Source organism: Phytophthora cinnamomi, assembly GCF_018691715.1.
Source record: "Phytophthora cinnamomi strain GKB4 chromosome Unknown Contig15, whole genome shotgun sequence".
Taxonomy (NCBI): domain Eukaryota; phylum Oomycota; class Peronosporomycetes; order Peronosporales; family Peronosporaceae; genus Phytophthora; species Phytophthora cinnamomi.
In genome coordinates this window covers 238,940-257,137 of record NW_027150948.1, presented here as the reverse complement: position 1 = coordinate 257,137, position 18,198 = coordinate 238,940, and the positions used below count along the sequence as shown (strand labels likewise).

Below are 18,198 nucleotides of genomic sequence, written 5' to 3'. Positions count from 1 at the left end.
TGTCCGAGAAAGCATCTTGTTTACAAGGTGGAGGCTGCACGCGCTACTCCACTGCACAACCTGGTACAGTAGCCATCTCGCATAGCATGACGGCGTTACATTCACGCTGGCGCGCCGATTCATTGAATCGAAATCGACGAGCACCCTTTTGTGAAGCAGATGGGGAGTGCCGCGTTTTGAGCGCATATGCTGCTGCTATCGGCTACGAAAGCACTACCAGTACGAAAAACTGCTACATGTACGTGTATTAGAGCAACTACTCGAACGAGTAGAGAACAATGTATTACCGGTACGGACATTTCGTTGTGAATGCTGAAGCCAAATTATAGAACCCGTGATGATGAATCGGTGCCATCTTCGGGATAGGGAGGGTGGATACCTATTCCAGTGTTTGCTTACGGTTTTGTCCTGTTGCTCGCGTACCGACATCAACAAACTGCACGCGAAGTTATGGCGGGCCACCCACCGCTCGCCTCATGCTGGGAGATCCAAATATTTCGCACTCAATGCAAACAGGGCGACACTAGCGAATATTTCAGTCGTGAAACACACATCGACACGGAGTGAAGCATACAGTGTCGAGGGCGGCATAGCGAAAAAAACACGGCAGGCACAGTGCAGTTTTGGTAGTTATATCCGAACTATCTTGACAGATTTTTTTGGCTCGAGAGACTAAAAACCCAGCTGGTTCGGCGAAGCAACGTAAGTTTCACCTTGCCATCTGTGCGCTCGGTTTGCTTGCGAGTGCCTCGATTGTAGTTGAAGTAGTCACTGAGACTGCATTACTCGCCACTGAATTCGGCGAGACACGGTTAGCTCGAGCATATCCTGGTCACCTTTCCATGCGAACTGCTCGTCACAGACCTTCCCGCCACATCTTTTTCCTCCCGAAGGCGACGTACCGCCGCCGATGGCGAGTCCACAATTGGAGAATCGGCACGAAGCAGAACTCGAGGTCGTTAAACCGAATTGGATGGCCGCAGTGAACGTGTCCATGAAATGCGTCGTCGGCATGCACACGACACGCGTCCAGCCCAATGCGTTCGGTGAATTCGGCTGGCTATGACCAAGAGACGATAGCATAAAGCGAGCTACAGGTGCTGTACTGCAATGTGGTGTAGAAAGTTTCGAAGTGGTTGTGCGAAGGTCAACAAACGGCTACAACGTTAGCACGACGCTTGCGACAAAATGCCGGGATCTCGCACCTTCATCGTGGTGGAGAAATGCTTGATTTCACCATGTACGCGTAGTATCGTTAGCGGTCAATAATGAGGGCTCCAAGCAACTTCAAACACTCGTAGAGCGATGCGGTTTGTCCTGGTGAGCAAGCATTGTACAGACGAGAGCGTTCTACGCGGGTTACATGGATTAATACATTCTCCCCGTCTTTTCGCTCCTGTGGATGGTGCGACCTTTTCCGTCTAGCGGTTCAGTAAGCCTTCGATCGACAGCCAATTCGGGCGAGGCGAAGCATTTGGTCCCGATACTGTCACGCAGAAGTAGCTGATACCTACAAACCTTAATAATGTTTCAGCATTTCGGTGAACTACCAAATTTTTTTTAGATTAAAGTGACTAGTCAAAGTGATGAAAGTATCATTCTATCCACTATCTCGAGCACCATTTCGCCTGACGAGTAGCTAGCAAGGGACTAGAGCAAGCAGATACAAACACTAAAGGGCTTCTCTACTTGAGGTGGTCGTTAGAAGATGTGGTACATTTCAAGACGAGCTATAACGTTTGATATACACATTCGAATTGCCACAAACATTTCGCCGGTTGGATGTATCCATCCAAACTAGGACACATCAGCTTCACATGCACACGGCTTCGCCAGTGTCATGTGTACATGTAGAATGCCGCGTCTAAGACTGGAGTGGCGCAGTACAACCAACTGCACCACTACATGGTACATCATCTAGCGGCGGGCGGCAAACACTTTGCCATAAAGAAATGGTAAGACAACGTCGCACCAATGCTGCTTTTTCTGATCGTTCACGGCATCGACATTCAGTAATGTAGTACCGTTATTGACTGATGACGGCAAGTGCGTGGCGCAGAAAAAATTGTTTGCTTTGTCCAAGATTGTTTTCCCGAACGCAGCACATTGGCTTTGTATACTAACAGCTTTCTCACGAAATAAATAAATGAGCACTCAGACTAAAGTCCGTAGATGTAAGTCCTTACTTTTAAGTATATGACCTTGCAACACGACCAACGCGATTGAATTTGCTCTGTGTGACAGTGCATCTAACTCACGTTTAGCTTCGCCTGGATCTCTAGATGTCCTACTTGAGATGCCTTTGGCGCCCAAAGCAACAATGATCCACCTCTCGTACCAGGAATGCCGAAGAGTCCAGGGCGCCAACGATCGAGATACAGCGTCTTGCCACCCAGGGCAGTGTTGTTTGAAACCCATGTGGCAGTGCCTCCAGCGGCGACAGTAACCTCATCGATCTTATCACCGCCGGATATGATGTTCACAGTCACGTTTTTCGTGTCGAAGCTACTGATATTAATGATAACTTGGCCGTCACCCATTCTGGTCCACGAGCTCGAACTGTCGTTAAAAGCGTCTTGAATTGTGTTTAACCCCAGTGTGGCGGCGTCTGTGTCATCATCGACCTCACCGATAAAGCGCGTCGGGTCGCAGATCGTTTGCAAATATTCGGCCAGCAAACCCGAGATACCCGTGAGGTCGAACCCAGTAACGGCGATCGAAGTGAAGGCCTTGTCGAACGCCTTATGCGTGAACTCCTTTGCCGTCTCTGACGAACCGTTGTCGCTTTTTCCTGTGCTGATAAGGTCGTTGATCATGCCACTGAAAGCTTTACGAATGGTATCGCGCGTGGTGTAGGCCGTTGCTTCATCCGACTCTTGGATCACCTGCTCCATGCAGTTGTTGGTCGCGATTCCAATGCCATACGTCACGAGCTGAGAGTCCTCCATTTTCAAGCGGGGCTCGTCCTCCGTGATGTCAGGGTTGTCCGCTCTGAACTGAGCCACGGTCATCCATGTCCGGTCCGCCAATGACTTCAGGTCGAACCCACAAGTGGAGTTGGATTTCAGAGCGTCGCTGAGCGTTGCAATCTCCGTGTCGTTGATTTCATTGGCGGTCTCTGTGAAGTTCGCTGCTGTGAGGAACACCTTGAACTTCTCCCAGCTTGATACGATCTCGTCGTCACAGGCGATGACGTTGAGGAGGATCTACTCGAACGTGACCGGAGACGTCGAGACTTGTACGTACATCGAGGCCCATGCACGCGTAAATGGCGATGGGTAAATCGGTCACGACGTTGTTAGTCTGGTACAACAGCGCCAAGATTTTGTCCTGCGAAGCTTTGGGGGTTGGAAGTCTTGATATTGCGGACGTAACGGATGATGGTTCTGACCGTACCGATCATCGAATTTGCACAGTCGACGGCAGTCTTCACCCCCTTAGTTATCTGCCACAAATTCTTCGAAACGTCCATGATGTGGGCCTCGCGGTAGCAAGTGGAATCGGCTGACACGGAGCGAGCGCCCACCCAGCTGCGGTACGTCGATGCAATGGTGCTTTCAGCGTCGGATGCCTTGGCCAGTGTGTAATTCATGGAGATCGAGGTCGTGTTGATAACGTCTAGAGATGCAGATCCCGATGAATTCGCAGCTGTAGGAGCAGCCGTCGACGTGCCTGTTGTAGTTGATGCAGAGGCCGAAAGATCGCGGTGGAGCTCGACGTCGATGAAGAAGCCTGGGTGGTGGAAGAAGTCGTGGGTACTTCACGCGTCGAGGCCAACGAAGACCCTGATGCGAACTGCGAGCTATCGTAATCATTCCAGAATGCCCAATTGAAGGCGGAGGTGACGACTATTAGATTGGTTGCCAGAAGTAACACGATGAGAATTCCCCTTGACAGGATCATCCGTTTGTTGGCGTAGTGACTGTAAGTATGCATTTGAAGCGGAGGTGGTGAAAAGAAAAGTGAACCAGTCAATCCACTACGTAGGTGACCAAACACCATGGCATTTTAGCCCGACATAGGCCACCAAGACGACAACCGGAGACGCAAGGAACTACTGAGAGGAGCAGCTGCGGTTTCTGGTAGCACCCGGGCCACGTGGTAGAGTGGGTGGTGTGCCAACACTAGCATTAGCAGGTCGCCAACATTTGGTGCAGACTGCTTCGATGTCGTAAACGAACAACATAAAGGTAACTAACTAAGTGTATTGTACACCTTCCATCAACGTTGCACCCGAGTGGGTGTGATCCTTGAAGAGAACCAAGACGTGTATAGTGCATGTTGAAGGAGCTTGCTCGATCATGATGTTGGGGAGGTTCTCCAACGCAGCTTCATCGCATAGTGAATTCAGCAATGTAAATCCATAATGCAAACATGGTCAGTAGGCTGTAGATACGTTTATGAGCGTGCCAAGGACAGAAAACATTTTTCCAGGCGTACACGTGCTGCGATTTACTTGAAACACCCCTGTTTCCGAGAAGGTATGAATTGGCGTGTGTCTTCTTCTTTTTTTCAGCTCATGTACTGTACCCCAGTTGACCGGACGACCCGGCCACTACGCGGGAGTGAGTTTGCGAAGCAGTTGCAAACAACTTGCGTGCCATCTTCGCTAGACCCTGCAAGTGTAAATTCGACGAGATACGGTTACCTTCGAGCTTATCGGATATGATATCCCGTCTGTCAACTCTTTTTCGCGAAGTAGAAAGCTAGGTCCGCGCTGCAGGGGGCCATTGGACAGGCAGAGCTGCGTGCTTCAACATCGTCTCCTTCCCCGCACACGGTCACACACCGCACCTCCTCCCTCGCAACCAGATCGTAAAGCAGACCGAGGGCTTCTCCAACCAAATCAGTGCGGAGGAGCATCGATCTCGTCACACAAGCAAGCAGAAGTATACATATAAAACCACTTTTGTTGTGTAGTGAGTAAGTTGTCATTGTAATTCTGAGTAACCACATGCATTAATAGGTTCTCGTGTGTTGCTACTAACTTACACTAATGCTTAGATCTGCTTTGAGAAAAAAAATGCTATACTTAAGTAAGCATTCCTTCGTGACCATTACATATTTGCTTTTACTCCGTGTACTTACGTAATAACCCACGGCGATTGGACTCCAAGTCACACCTGGGAACTTAGTACGAGGCGGGATAAGTGTGTACGTGCACTGTTGTGCTGTACTTTATAGTTGAAGAGGATGGTTGAAGCTATCATGGGATTGGTCGTACATCTCCCAGTAGCATTACATAGTGCGGGTCACATCCGCAACAGCGGCACAACAGCAAAATGTTGGGAATGCAAATCTACACAGATCGAGTTGTATAAGATGAAATGCGCAAAATATGTTCTAACGAAGGAAGTTATTACTTTGTGAGGTACAAGTTGTGACGTGGTGCCCCGCACCAGACATCTTGTTTCCGAGAAGGTATCAGCGTGAGCATCGGATTTCCGATCGAGAGGCCGTCAAGCCACACTGCTGAGTTCCGACGGAGTGTTGCTGAAAGCGCCAACTGCATCATTTGAGCACGAAAACCAACCGATGTAGGTCTGGATCACCTACCCGGACACCGAAGCTGAATGATCCAAACCAGCAAGGAGGTTGGTGTAACAACATAATGCTGAGTGTGCTGATATATTCGGGAAGATACTGTAAGCTAACGACCCGTTTGTACTGTCAGAGACGATGTTTGTTTTTCTTTTGAGTCGAGGTTACTGAGTACAGTATCTATCTCTGCGTGCACTGTGGTCGTCCTTAAATGTTACGTGACATATCTACTACTTTAGTCATCTTCATAACGCGAGTCGCGAAGTGCAAGGTCGCCGGTTGCGCTGAGACCGCCTACAGCACTAGCTAAGCCAGGACCCCAACCGGAAGAAGTCAAGGTTCACTGCTTTGTGCCTGAGCGTCACCAGAAAAGCGGCATGAGGCTACATGTACACCGTACCGAGTTGTATGCGATGCCTTTAGGTACCGTGAACACGCTGGCTTGACCGATAAAGATAAAAAGTATAGGCACAATAAAAGGCACTGCCTTCCTTGTTTGTATAGTGGTGCCGTTATGACGAGCATGCAACTTGCGCAGCTGTACCCAATGTTTGTGAACACAGTTTCCAGTAAGAAACGAGTTGGGAAGTGCCCAGGGAGGAAGAAAGCGGCCTTAAGGTACTTTCTTATATTCATCAAAGGATCAACAATCCGCGTTCAAATGCAAGCTGTTGAAATTGACTCGCCATAGAATATCCAAACGCACGCATGGATAAATCGTCGCGAAAGGTCCAAATGTCAATCACAATGACGCATCTACAAACGTAGATGGTTAGAGCACAACTCCCTTTGCAACGCGCGCCAGCATGTGCTTGTAGTTTTGGTCTTTTCAGAGAAGCATCTTCCGAGGGGACAGCAAAACCCATACACATGAATGTAGCCTAGGTAAATGGATTGGTTATGGTTAAAAAAAAACGGATTTGTGAGTTTATCGGCATCCCTATTGTGCTCGTTTAATGTACTGTAGTACCTCATCGCCATAATTTGTACTCGTTCTCCAACCTACAAATTACTGCCGGATCATGGACCATGTAGATGATCGATGCCAGGTTCAAGGGCGAATGCAGTGTGCCCAACCGGCTTTGACAAGAGAAAATTACAGTGCTTGCAAGAAGACGGATCTTGAGTAAACGTACGATAAACATAATCGCACCGAACCGAGCTTCGGCTAGATGTATGCACAAATTGTGTCACGTCATGGACCACAGCATGACATAATTGAGCATAAATCATGGCTCCCCAGTCTAGTCCAAATCCGCTCAGACTTCATTTTTTCCGACTTCCGATCAGCTGACTGAGTGACGTGAACTATTTATTCAATGGAAGATAAAGGAAGATCGTCGACCTCTGAGAACAGTTTTTGCCGTAGGTTTCCGTACCAGTACGATGGACAGGTCCAAACAACGTACGTAGAGCTACAGTATGCACAGAACAGGTTGTGTTAGTATGGTAGCTCACCAACCGACATTCGTGCGGTTGCCCCTTCACCCAGGGAATTCATCCAGCTTTTCGCCGACAAGTGTACATGTACGATGTATGTGTACATACATGGACAGAACATCTAAGATCGTAGTTGAAGTTCCAAGTGAATTCGGCAAGACACAGATCTGAAACTCGTTTTTGGCCTCGCACGGTCGTCGAGCTGTCAAGCGTCTCCACGAAGCGAGATCTGGTGGACGCTGTGCAACGAGCGCATCGCGCGCGCTCAAATCACCCAGGATAGAGAGATAGAGTACACCACGCCGCGCACCACGATCGTCCAACTTGGACTCCAAGGCGGCCATTGAGTTCTACGAGGGGACGACGACGTCAAACGACGAGGAAGGAGCCTACCTGTACCGCCACAGCACTGCTGTGACAGCACCGCCGGGACGCGACATGCTGTAGTCTGGCTGAGACGGTGCGTGTTGGCACTGTACGTGTACAGACCTCCATGTAATTCTGCTGGTGGGATCGGGTGGACTCTGCTGACCGGTTCTGCCTTTAGATCTTGAAACTTGTCCTGTTTGACTCAACAAACAGGCCATCGGTGGTAAGGGCGTGGATAGCTGCTTCGTTCCGTTGCGACCGAAAATACCAGTGACCTGCAGGTGTTCACGGAGGTGCCTTCCTCTCCCAAGGAGAGCGCAATAATGTTGTTCTTGGAATGGCTGGGCGATCGCTAGTTGTTATTGAGCCTCAAACGTACTTTAGTTGGCCTTTGGGGTGCTATTTTGGTAAACGGACGCTGTTGAGCCCACGATAATTGATCCCTCACTCCCACTGTGACTGGGAAGAAATGCTTCTGTTAGTTTGTTCTCAGCAGACCAGGGCTATGGTATGGCGGGTATAGCAGACAAGGATCTCGCCCGCGTCATGGCTACACGTATGTACTATTTCAAAACTTGTTATACTTTACTTTTAAATGCGGTTGCATCGTTCAGATACTACTTTACCTAACTTCAACTATTTCTAACCTGGCGCGTCACGCGAAACATCTAGCTCACGTTCAGTTTTACCTCAAGATCCAAGTGGCCGCCTTCAGCCGCTTGAGGCACCCATAACAGCAATGAACCGCCTCCTGTACCTGGAAGGCCCAAGAAACCCGGCCGCCAGCGGTCCATATAGAGCGTTTTGCCACCCAGCTTCTTCACGGTCGAATTCCAAGTGGCTTTCCCACCGGCAGCAACGTCCACCTCGTCAATCTTGTTACCTCCAGACATGATGTTCACGGTGACGTTCTTTGTGTCGGTGCTGGTAAAGTTGATGAGGACTTGGCCGTCTCCTTTCCTCGTCCAGGACATGGTGCTGTTCTTGAAGGCCTTCTGGATCATATTGAGTCCCAGGGTGTCGGGGTGGGTGCCGTCGTCGATCTCTCCGATGAAGTTCGTCGGGCCACAGATCCTCTGGAGGTAAGTGACAATCAGACCCATGAGGCCGATCATGTCGAAGCCCGTGACCGCGATCGAGATCATAGTCTTCCCAACTGCTTGGTACATGAAGTTCTTGGCGTCCTCGTCACTGCCGTTCCTGCTTTTCCCTGTTGACACAAGGTCGTTAATCATGCCGCTGAAAGCCTTGCGAATGGTGTCACGCGTCTTGTAGGCTGTTGCTTCGTCAGATTCGGCAATGAACTGCTCCATGCAGTTGTTCGTCACTAGGGAAATGTCAGATGTCACCAGCTCAGTCTTCTGCATCTTCAAGCGCAGGTTATCCTCCGAGATGCCGGGGTTGTCGTCCTTTAGCTGCTTCACTGTCAACCATGTTCGGTCGGTCAAGGACCTTAAGTCGTAGGCGCAGGACGAATTCGTTTTGAAAGCATCGCTCAGCGTCCCGATCTCCGTTTCGTTGATCGAGTTGGCGGCTTCCGTGAAGTTGGCGCCAATCAGGAAAGCCTTGAACCGAGCCCAACTCGACACGAGGTCTTCCTTGTAGCCTATGGCGTTCAACAGAATCCAGTTCATGGTCGAAAGCACTCGGCCCGAGACGTCCAGCGATCGAGGCGGGTTGTGGCGCGTGCACAGCATGATGGCCATTGGCAAGTCCGTGACCACGTTGTGAGACTGATACAGGATGTTCAAAATCTTGTCCGTAGAAGCCGTCGGGTCGGTGGTCTTGATATTACGGACGTAACGAATGATGGATCTCATGGTACCGATCATGATATTCGCACAGTCAAACGCGAAGCGCACGTTTTCCGCCACGTGCCACAGCTTCTGAAACGCGCCAAACGTAGCAATAGCCAACACTGTGTTACCAATAGCACCGACCTTGTTGAGAACCTCCATCGCGCAGTCGTCGTTCTGGCGAATACATTCCATACCGCACTCCACTGGGTAGTCGATCGGGCACTTCGCCCAGCAAGTGTTGGTGCCCTCGTGGCGGTCAAAGTTGTCTGGGCAGGTGTCCATGATATGAGACTCTCGGTAGCAAGCAGCGTCTGGGGCGATGGGGCGTGGACCCACCCAGTTCCGGTACGTAGAGGTGGTCGTACTCTTGGCTTCAGTTACCTTAAGGACCGTGAAATTCGCTGGGAGGGGTGGAGCATCGATAAATGATCCCGACGTATCTGCTTCAGCCGCGTCGTCAGTGGATGCAGTTGTCTCCACTGGGGCGGTTGTCGAGGGTATCGACGTAGCTCTGGAAGCCTTTTCTGTCGTAGCAGCGGTGGGGGTATCATCGTCGTCATTCCAGAATGTCCAGTCGGAAGCTAACACGCTGGCGAAACTGCAGACAAGAACCAAAAGAACAAGAACTATTGCCCTTGACCGAGCCATTTGAGACCTAAACGGCAAAAAGAAAACTGAGCTTCTCGATCAGTCGGATTCGTCGTCCAGTGCGAGGGATTAAGGGAACTTCCTACGATGATGGTGACTGAAACGAAGTGTCTGTGCAATATGCGATGGTACTGTACAATAGCTTGGCTGCTTCGAGACGGTTGCACTTCGTCCATATTGATGGACTGGTTACCATAACCCCTCACCACCAATTAGGATCCACAGTGGGATAGGATGTTAGGACTGCTTCGCAAGAGTACATGCGATACCTGGTACTAGAGTGCATGCACAGGAAGTACTGAATGCTGTACTTAGTACATGTATACACACGTGATACTTTACAGTACATGTACCTCAGCGGAGGACCTCTTATTATAGTATGTGTTGTAGGCTACAGCCTGTAGCCTCCAGCTGGCTATGTTCCTCTTGAATTGTACTTGAACTTGAAGTTGAAAGTTCAGGATTACGGCGAACCAGATGGCGGACGGAGTAAGCCATGTCTGTGACGAAAAGTTCAAGTCTAAAAATTAGCACTCTTGGAATGGCTCGCCTAGGTTGTAGCAGGTAAATACGGCCAGGAAATGCGTGTTCGTGGCCTATAACTTCATTGCAATAAGGTGTAAAGTAGGATTCGTTTCGCGCGCGCCCCCAAATGACATTCTTCAGCCTAAGACGGCCCCATCACACAAGGTGTGCGAAGCGTCGTTTTTGTTTTCGTGGCATCGTGTTAACACGATCTGCACTGCGCAAACAACCAAAATACATGTACACATAAAATAGTACATGTAAATACAGTGTATTCCCGAAGCACATTAATCACTTTTACTATACTTCGACAGCGGTATCTACAGCCTGCATCGAACTTGGCCAATACATGTACACTATACACGTTTGATTCAAGGCATGCTACCTAATTGCACCATGTTCCTCCTTTCATATAGCAGAAGGATTCAGATGGACATACTGTAATTAGTAGTTTTTCGAAGTGCTAATCAGTGTAGTGTACTACAGTACTTACTTATGTACGGCGCTAGATTAATACTGAGTAATCCTGCAATTTGAAATCGTGCGACCGGATCTACGTTGAAGGCCGCTTGGAATTCGGTAAGACACAGTCTAAAGTCGTTAACGACTGTACAAGTAAGCTGTCCTGGCTAGCCTATCCAGCGAGGAAGCGATCTCTTGTTGGCGTTCAAACTATCCTGCTCCAGCCACGTGTGCAGATGTACGTGTGGCATAGCAATAAAACAATCGAGCAGGCTCTGTTGGGCCCCAGGGCTTCGCAGAGAGGCAGAACCATGTAGTTGCTTGACGAAGTTGAAATTCGACAATCACATGAGGGTGCCGTCGAGTTGAGATTCGACTGAATAAATCCGTCGCACATGAAGTATTAATACGAGGCGCTTTTGCAACTGGCAGTGTCGACTACACAACTTACCAGCACGGTACAGCCTAATGGCTATGCCAACTGATACTCTCTCACGATAAGTCTACACGCGTCTCGTAAGCACATTCACATCTGGGCATTCGTGTCAAGCACACATACCAGAGTTCGCAAATGGCGATTTTCGGGTTATCCGCTTCGCCCGATCACACCTCCTGGTTCAACTCGGGTACCCACACCCACAGGACAGCGAAGTCCGGGTACCAGGAGTTACCCGGCCCATTATATACTACATACAAAGCCATTCAAAGCAAAGTGTGCAATGTATTGTGAGATAATCTTTAAAATAGACCTACTCTCAGTCGATGTGATCGCTATTAGATCTCATTACGAGAATATCATCTAGTATTATGGCTCGAGGGAACTCCGCGATTTACACATTACGTTTCCCGCAGTGGGGAAATTGCTTTCCGATACCGTGCTTGACGCCGGGATGCACAGTACCGCCCTTGCCACAATCGCAAGCTTCGGATATTCTGGTTCATGTTGCGTTCCACCCCTGCGATAGATCGAGGTTGTTTTTGTCGTCTTCTTGTTTTCATGTATGTGACGAAATTGTGCCCAACACAGCGCCTTCGTGTTACTGTCGTCTCGCCGAGTAAATATGAGTTTTCAGGATGCTGGCTGGATGATACTAGAGTACTGTATTGAGCTCCAGCATCAAGTCCATCGGATCTAACATACGGCGAAGGTTAGGCAGCCTTGCAGCGTTGGCGATAGCCTCCTCGTCGCCCTCCGATGCCTGGATACCCCCGGGAGCCTGCAGCCTTCTCGCTCTCATGGTGTCTGGGTTTAGGCGATGCCGATGCCTGAGTTGGGGCGATTAACGTTGTTGGCGTTGCTAGGGGCGTCCTTTGTGGCGCAGCGCCACGGTGGTCACGGACACAATGTTCACCTCGTCCAGCAGCTGTGCCGTGATGAAGAAGGGGTGCTCGTCCGGCAGCGCACGAGTTGATGGAGCACTGGAAGTACTAATACTCTCTCAACGTCTTGTACAAGCGTGGGGATGAAAATGACAAGGAGAAGCGCGCAATATCTATAATAAAGGTAGGCAAACGGTTAAACTCTATGCAACATTATTGGAGTAGATAGACTCGCGTATACCCGCACCCACCCTAGCATGCACTCTACCCGAAGTTCGGGTATACCCGGTCGGGTATTTTACCCGGGTTCGGGTACCCGATTGCGAGCTCTGACACATATGGTCGCATTGATAAATGGTGCAGTTACTCGCACGATCCAGCTTCACTGCCAATTCGGATGCACCCTCTTCAAGCACTTGTTGTGAATGTCCACGAAATTGGGTCTTTTGGATAGGAATCAAATGGCGGTTGAATGAATCGCTCTTTTACTTGAGCTAAGGTAGATAAAGTATGTCAAGCTATCCATGCTGTAGTATCTGGATGAGATCCGTTAGTTTTCACAAGTTATTTGAGAACTACGGAGTCCAGTGCCTCCCTGGTGGACGGTCATCCCGCTTGCTACGGATATTGTTACAGTATTGCTAAGTTAATGACGATTGCTTATCAAGGGGCCCGGATTTGATTATTTGGGGCGCACTGCACAGCCATTCAGCTGCGTATACTTAAGTATATCTGAGTTCTTTCATCACTTACATGGTAGTACCTCAACCATATCTATCTAGTTTTTTTGTCATATTGTCTTACCTCAGTTTAGCATACATAATTTCTTGTCAATTTGGTCAAAGTCACCTTCTCCATGTAGGGTAGACTGCTTTATTAAAATAGCACTTCGTATTTGTACACTCTGCCGGTATTCCATCATTCGTTAGACTATAGCAACGGTCTTGACAAGGAGAAGAACGCCAACAGCCTTGCAAAACACAGAACCCTTCTTTGAGTTCTATTCCAAAGGTAGGCTTCGCTAAAGGATAAAGTTCCCTTGACTCTCACTTGCGATATTAATACATAAACTGCAAGTTGAAGCCACGACGAGTCCCAGCCCACGCCTTTTCCTCCAAACAATACCTGGACCTAAATTCTTCTCAGCCGGAACAAGAAATACCGCCGGAACTTTGCCATTAATACTGGATGTCGGTCGATACAGAACATGTCCGAAGAGCTGGAATAATGATCACCTTCCATACTGTCATGGTGTGGCTCCACGCGAAGCTGAGAAATTAATAAGCGCATCCTTATCTCGAGTCGCGTATTGTGGAGCAAGTTGTTCCCACCACCACCACGATTTCTCTGGGACAGGGATAAAAGTGTTTGGACTAATGCAATTACCGAATTCTTGGAGACCCAAGTCGATGGCAACATCTTTTCATCCCAGCTTATCCGCGTTACTGTACGCCTTCCTGAATTTCTACAGCGCCGGTGGGACGATAATATCGCGATAATATTATTATCCCATTTGAGCAGAGAAACGTTCCCCAACTTCTTCAGTTCGTTTTCCATGGCACGATTCCTCCGACACGTCAGCGTTCCCTAATCAGTCTTCGATGACCAGCTCTCATCCCCAGAAGGAATCATGAACGAAAATGACACAAGGTGATCCTCGTTAAGGTGTTTGTGCACCTGCACGCGCTGTCAGAATCTCTTTATCCCACGCCGATTTCCTCGCCCTCATTTTTGACAGACCATCACCTGGTGACCCGTTCTTGTTCCTGACAGTGTGAAGCTGAAGCTGTGTACAGCCAAAGCAGGACCTAGTCTTGTTGTCGAGCAGGAGCTGATAGTTGCTGATAAAGTGATGTATTATAATAAGATAAAGCCCAGGAGAGCTTAAAAAAGCATGTGTCACTTACTCGGTACTTCTTGCAGTCGAAGTAGCAGCCCTGTAATTAAAATTGCCTCTGCAACTAAATGTAGCTCGTTGTGAGCCACTTTTACAAGACCCAAGTATTGCAAGTCAGCCTCAGTCGCTTTCCAATGAGTGTGTCCGGCGAGAAAAAGAAAACTCGAGGGCATGCTCAAACACTTGTCCTGCGAAATTGGATTCGATCCGTACTTCCTTGGCGTAAACTGCGAGTTGCGAGCTACAACGAGCCCAAGTCGAGAACACCCCACCATTTTCATCCCACGCCCCCCCTCCGGATCACGAAATCGTGAGGGATCTTCTTTCACCATACAGCTCCGCGTAGGTACTGAGTAATGGCACAACGCGCTCTCTCCATGCTCGAGGCGACAACTTAAGACTCAACCCGAACTCGTCAAACTTCTCAAAGTCGCGCCCGTAGAATCCTAAATATGTCCCCTTGGATCGCATGTCGGAGTGTATCCCCCCCCCACCACCACTCTGGAAGAAGTTGGCATACACCTCGAGAGCTGGAATAACGATGCCATTTCACATTGCATCGCTATGATTCCACGCAAAACCAACACCATCAAGCACGTCCTTGTCTCGTGCCGTTTGTTCCACGTCCTCGTTTTTTGACATTTTCGACATTCTTGACATTTTTTGACAGTTCAACATTCACTTGAGTGACACCTCACCTCGTCTTAGTGCCGTTATTATCCACAGGCCGGCGCGCTCCAGTCAATAGGCAACTACCTGCAAGTGCCATGGCGACGTCCTCGGAGCTGCGCCAGGCGCTGTCCAAGTACGCGCTGCCCAGCGCGAGCGAGCTGCGCCACCTGCGCGCGGCGGACCCGGCCACGTCGTACCGCGCGTCCTTCTTCCGCCTGCAGACGGACGAGCTGCTGGCCGCCGCGGGCCGCAAGCCAAGCGCCAAGGCGGCGGCGGCGCTGCAGGCGCTGCTGTTCCGCGTGAAGGAGGCGCTGCAGGCTCTGCAGACGCAGCAGGTCACGCAGGACGCGCTGCAGGCCCGTGGCCTGCGCATACGCAGCCACGTGAAGCGCAAGGAGATCGTGCTGCCCTTCCAGCGGCCGGCGCGCCTGGACGTCGTGGGCAGCTACATCCTGCAGAGCATGGCCTACGCCTCGCGCAGGAGCGCGCGCTACGGGGTCGTGACCGTGGACCTGGCGGTGGAGATGCCCGCGGCCTGCTTCCTGCCCAAGGACTTCGGCAACTACCGCTACCAGGACAAGCGCAACCTGTACCTGGGCGTGCTGGCCGCGGAGCTGCAGAGTCATGCAGAGCTGGTCCAGGACGTGACGCTGCAGGCCTGGCACGGAGACGTGGACAAGCCCGTGGCGCTGCTCAAGGTGAACCCGCAGTTCCTGGCCGAGCACGGCGCCAAGGGCCTCAAGGTCTGCGTGCGCGTCATCCCCGTGGTCACGCCCGAGCTGTTCAAGCTGGCCAAGCTGGCCCCGTCCAGGAGCAACGTCAAGCACGAGCCCAACATGACTGAGGACGAGATGAAGACGTGCAGCACACCGCTCTACAACAACGCCATCCTAGAGGACATGATGGTGCGCCAGCACACGCGCGAGCTGCACGCGGCGAGCAAGGAGGCCCCGCAGCTCGCGGAGGCCTGCATCCTCGCCAAGGTCTGGATCACGCAGCGTGGATTCCACAAGGCCATGGACTCGGTCAACGACTTCCTCGTGTCCATGCTGCTGCTGTACTTGTTCCAGAAGAAGCGCATCGGCGCGCAGACCCCGTCCGACCAGATGTTCAAGGTGCTGGTGCAGTTCATCGCCGTGCACGACGTGGAGAACGAGCCGCTGCAGTTCCCCCCCGCGGAGGGCGCTGTCGTGCTCACGACGGAGGGCATGCAGACCTTCCGCAAGTCGTTCCAGCTCGTGTTCTTGGACTCGTCCGGCCGCCTGAACTTGTTTGGGCGCGTGTCGCGAAGTGCGTGGAAGGAGCTCCAGAACGCCGCGGTGGAGTCGGTCAAGCTCGTTCAGCATTGCACCATGGATGACTTCCGCTCGCTGTTTATCAAGAAGAACGAGTTCTGGACGCGGTATGACCAGTACTACTGGTTCCCCGCCCCTGCTCCGGTGGACGACGCCGATGAGGATACCTACACTCTGGAGGAGAAGCGCGCGATCAATGACATGGGTCTGGAGCGCTTCTGGCTGCACAAGATCGAGTCGGTGCTCTCGACGGCGTTGACGGATCGTGTCACCCTGGTGCGACCTATTGTCGAGGACGGCGTTGAATGGAGTATGCACGACAGCTCGCCCCCGCAGCTGCGCAAGGTGGCGGTTGGACTGCGCATTAACTCGGACAACGCGTCTCGAATCGTCGACAAGGGTCCGTCTGCAGACGACAACGTGGCGAGCTCTCAGTTCCGTCAGTTCTGGCGCGGCAAGTCGGAGCTGCGTCGCTTCAAGGACGGTGCCATCATTGAAGCTGTGGTTTGGGACGGTATCAGCCCGGAGAACCGCCACCGTGTGCTGGATGCGATTGTGAATTTCATCGTGCCGGCCCACTGCCCTCAACTTACCTCGTCCCAAATCAAGACTTCCAACGCAGCGCTGTACTCGGCGCTGGACGTCGAGGAGCCGGCATTGAAGAAGTTGAAGGGGTCTAATGCCTCCTTCGAGTCGACGATGAACTCGGTTTCCAAGCTGTGGGTTATTTTCAACAACTTCGCGAAGACCCTGCGCGACTTGGACTCGCTGCCTTTGAAGGTCTCCGATGTGCTTCCGGTACACCCTGCATTCCGCTACACAAGCCTGTTCCCGGTTCAGCCGCATCCGTTGGCGTACTCCAAGGGTGAAAAGATGGATGCTGCGCCGATGGCTCATGTGAACACCGTGCTGGAACCCCTGGTGTTGCACCTGAAGTTTGAGCGCTCGTCGGCCTGGCCGAACGAGAAGAAGGCTTTGATGCACGCCAAGACCGGCTTTTACGTGCACATTGGCCACGAGCTGCAGTCGCGCCTCAATATCCGGTGCGAGGTGGCTAAGGATTGCGTCGATGTGTTCGTGAGCGGGTACATCTTCCGTCTGATGATTCGTAGTGAAAAGGAGCTGAGCGTCGTGACTGGTGCTGCTGGAGTGAAGAAGCTTGCAATTGTGCACTCGCCTGAATATGTGATAGCTAAGCGTGAGGCTGACTATCTGCCAAAGCACGCGAGCACGGTTCACGCACTGCACACTAAGAACACGTCGTTCGGCCCTACCGTTCGACTTGTGCAGAGATGGCTGGCTGACAAGGCATTGAGCAATGTGTTGCCTGTTGAGGCGGTGGAACTTCTCGTAGCCGACGTGTTCCTCACCACGGCATCCACGTCTACTCCTCGTTCGGTTCTGTCCAGTTTCCTGCGGTTCCTTAACCGCATCGCAAGCTTTGACTGGCAAAACGTTCCGTTCATTGTGGACCTGAACAGTTCTTTGGACGACGACAAGCGTCGCGAGATCCTGAAGCGGTTTGAAGCGGCTAGCACGAGCCCGGCCACCCACCCGGCAATGTTCATTGCCACTGATTACGAGGACATGGACTGCTTGTCAAGCTGGACGCGGTTCACGCCGGACAAGGTCGTGGTGCAGCGGTTGACTTCTCTGGCTCAGGCTTCATACGGCGTGCTGGTTTCCTGGCTGGCTTCTGGCGCGTCGTCCTCAGGTTGGAAGGTCGCCTTCTCTTCGTCGAGGATGGAGTTTGACGCCATGCTTCAGCTTGCTACCGAGAACCTTCCGACTAAACGCATCCGTGTCGAAGGCGACAAGAAGCACCCGTTCGTCGCCCCAGTCTACAAGAACATGGATTTGACCACGGTCCCCGTCATGATTGGCTTCGACCCCGTGCACGAACTACTTGAAGACCTGCAGCGGTCGTTCGGCCACCTCGCCTTCTTCTTCGTCAACGGCGTCGACACAACCGAGATCCTGATCACGTGGAAGCCGCAGGCCTTCTTGCCTGCCAAGTTCCGCGCCATCACGTCCAGCTACCAGATCCCTCTCCCCAACGTCGACGCTGCTGAAGACGACGACTCGACCCGCAGCTACGCCGTCCCGAACATTTTTGAGATCCTGTCAGACATGCAGAGCATCAGCCACGGCATGGTCGTGGGTGTCGCGCTGCAGCCGTTCGAAAGCTCATAGGTCTATGCTGTTCACAGCCAAACAATTTAGATGCATT

General features: G+C 51.3%; 2 protein-coding genes across 3 annotated transcripts; one reads left to right on the top strand and one right to left on the bottom strand.

The window, feature by feature from the left end:
- Positions 1-2,249: 2,249 nt before the first annotated feature.
- Positions 2,250-9,431, bottom strand: IUM83_09501 (Flavoprotein YCP4; the record flags this gene model as incomplete). Its single annotated transcript, XM_067933945.1, has 2 exons — positions 2,250-3,206; positions 8,040-9,431. The coding sequence occupies 2 exons, from the start codon at positions 9,429-9,431 to the stop codon at positions 2,250-2,252; spliced, it is 2,349 nt and encodes a 782-aa protein (XP_067797038.1).
- Positions 9,432-14,768: 5,337 nt separating this feature from the next.
- Positions 14,769-18,161, top strand: IUM83_09500 (Nucleolar protein 6; the record flags this gene model as incomplete). 2 transcript variants are annotated; one of them, XM_067933944.1, is made up of 1 exon in its annotated part: positions 14,769-18,161. In XM_067933944.1, one exon carries the CDS (start codon positions 14,769-14,771, stop codon positions 18,159-18,161), a length of 3,393 nt encoding a protein of 1,130 aa, XP_067797036.1. The 2 variants fall into 2 exon arrangements, with proteins under 2 accessions (XP_067797036.1, XP_067797037.1); XM_067933943.1 differs by having other exon boundaries at positions 17,265-18,161.
- Positions 18,162-18,198: the final 37 nt, after the last annotated feature.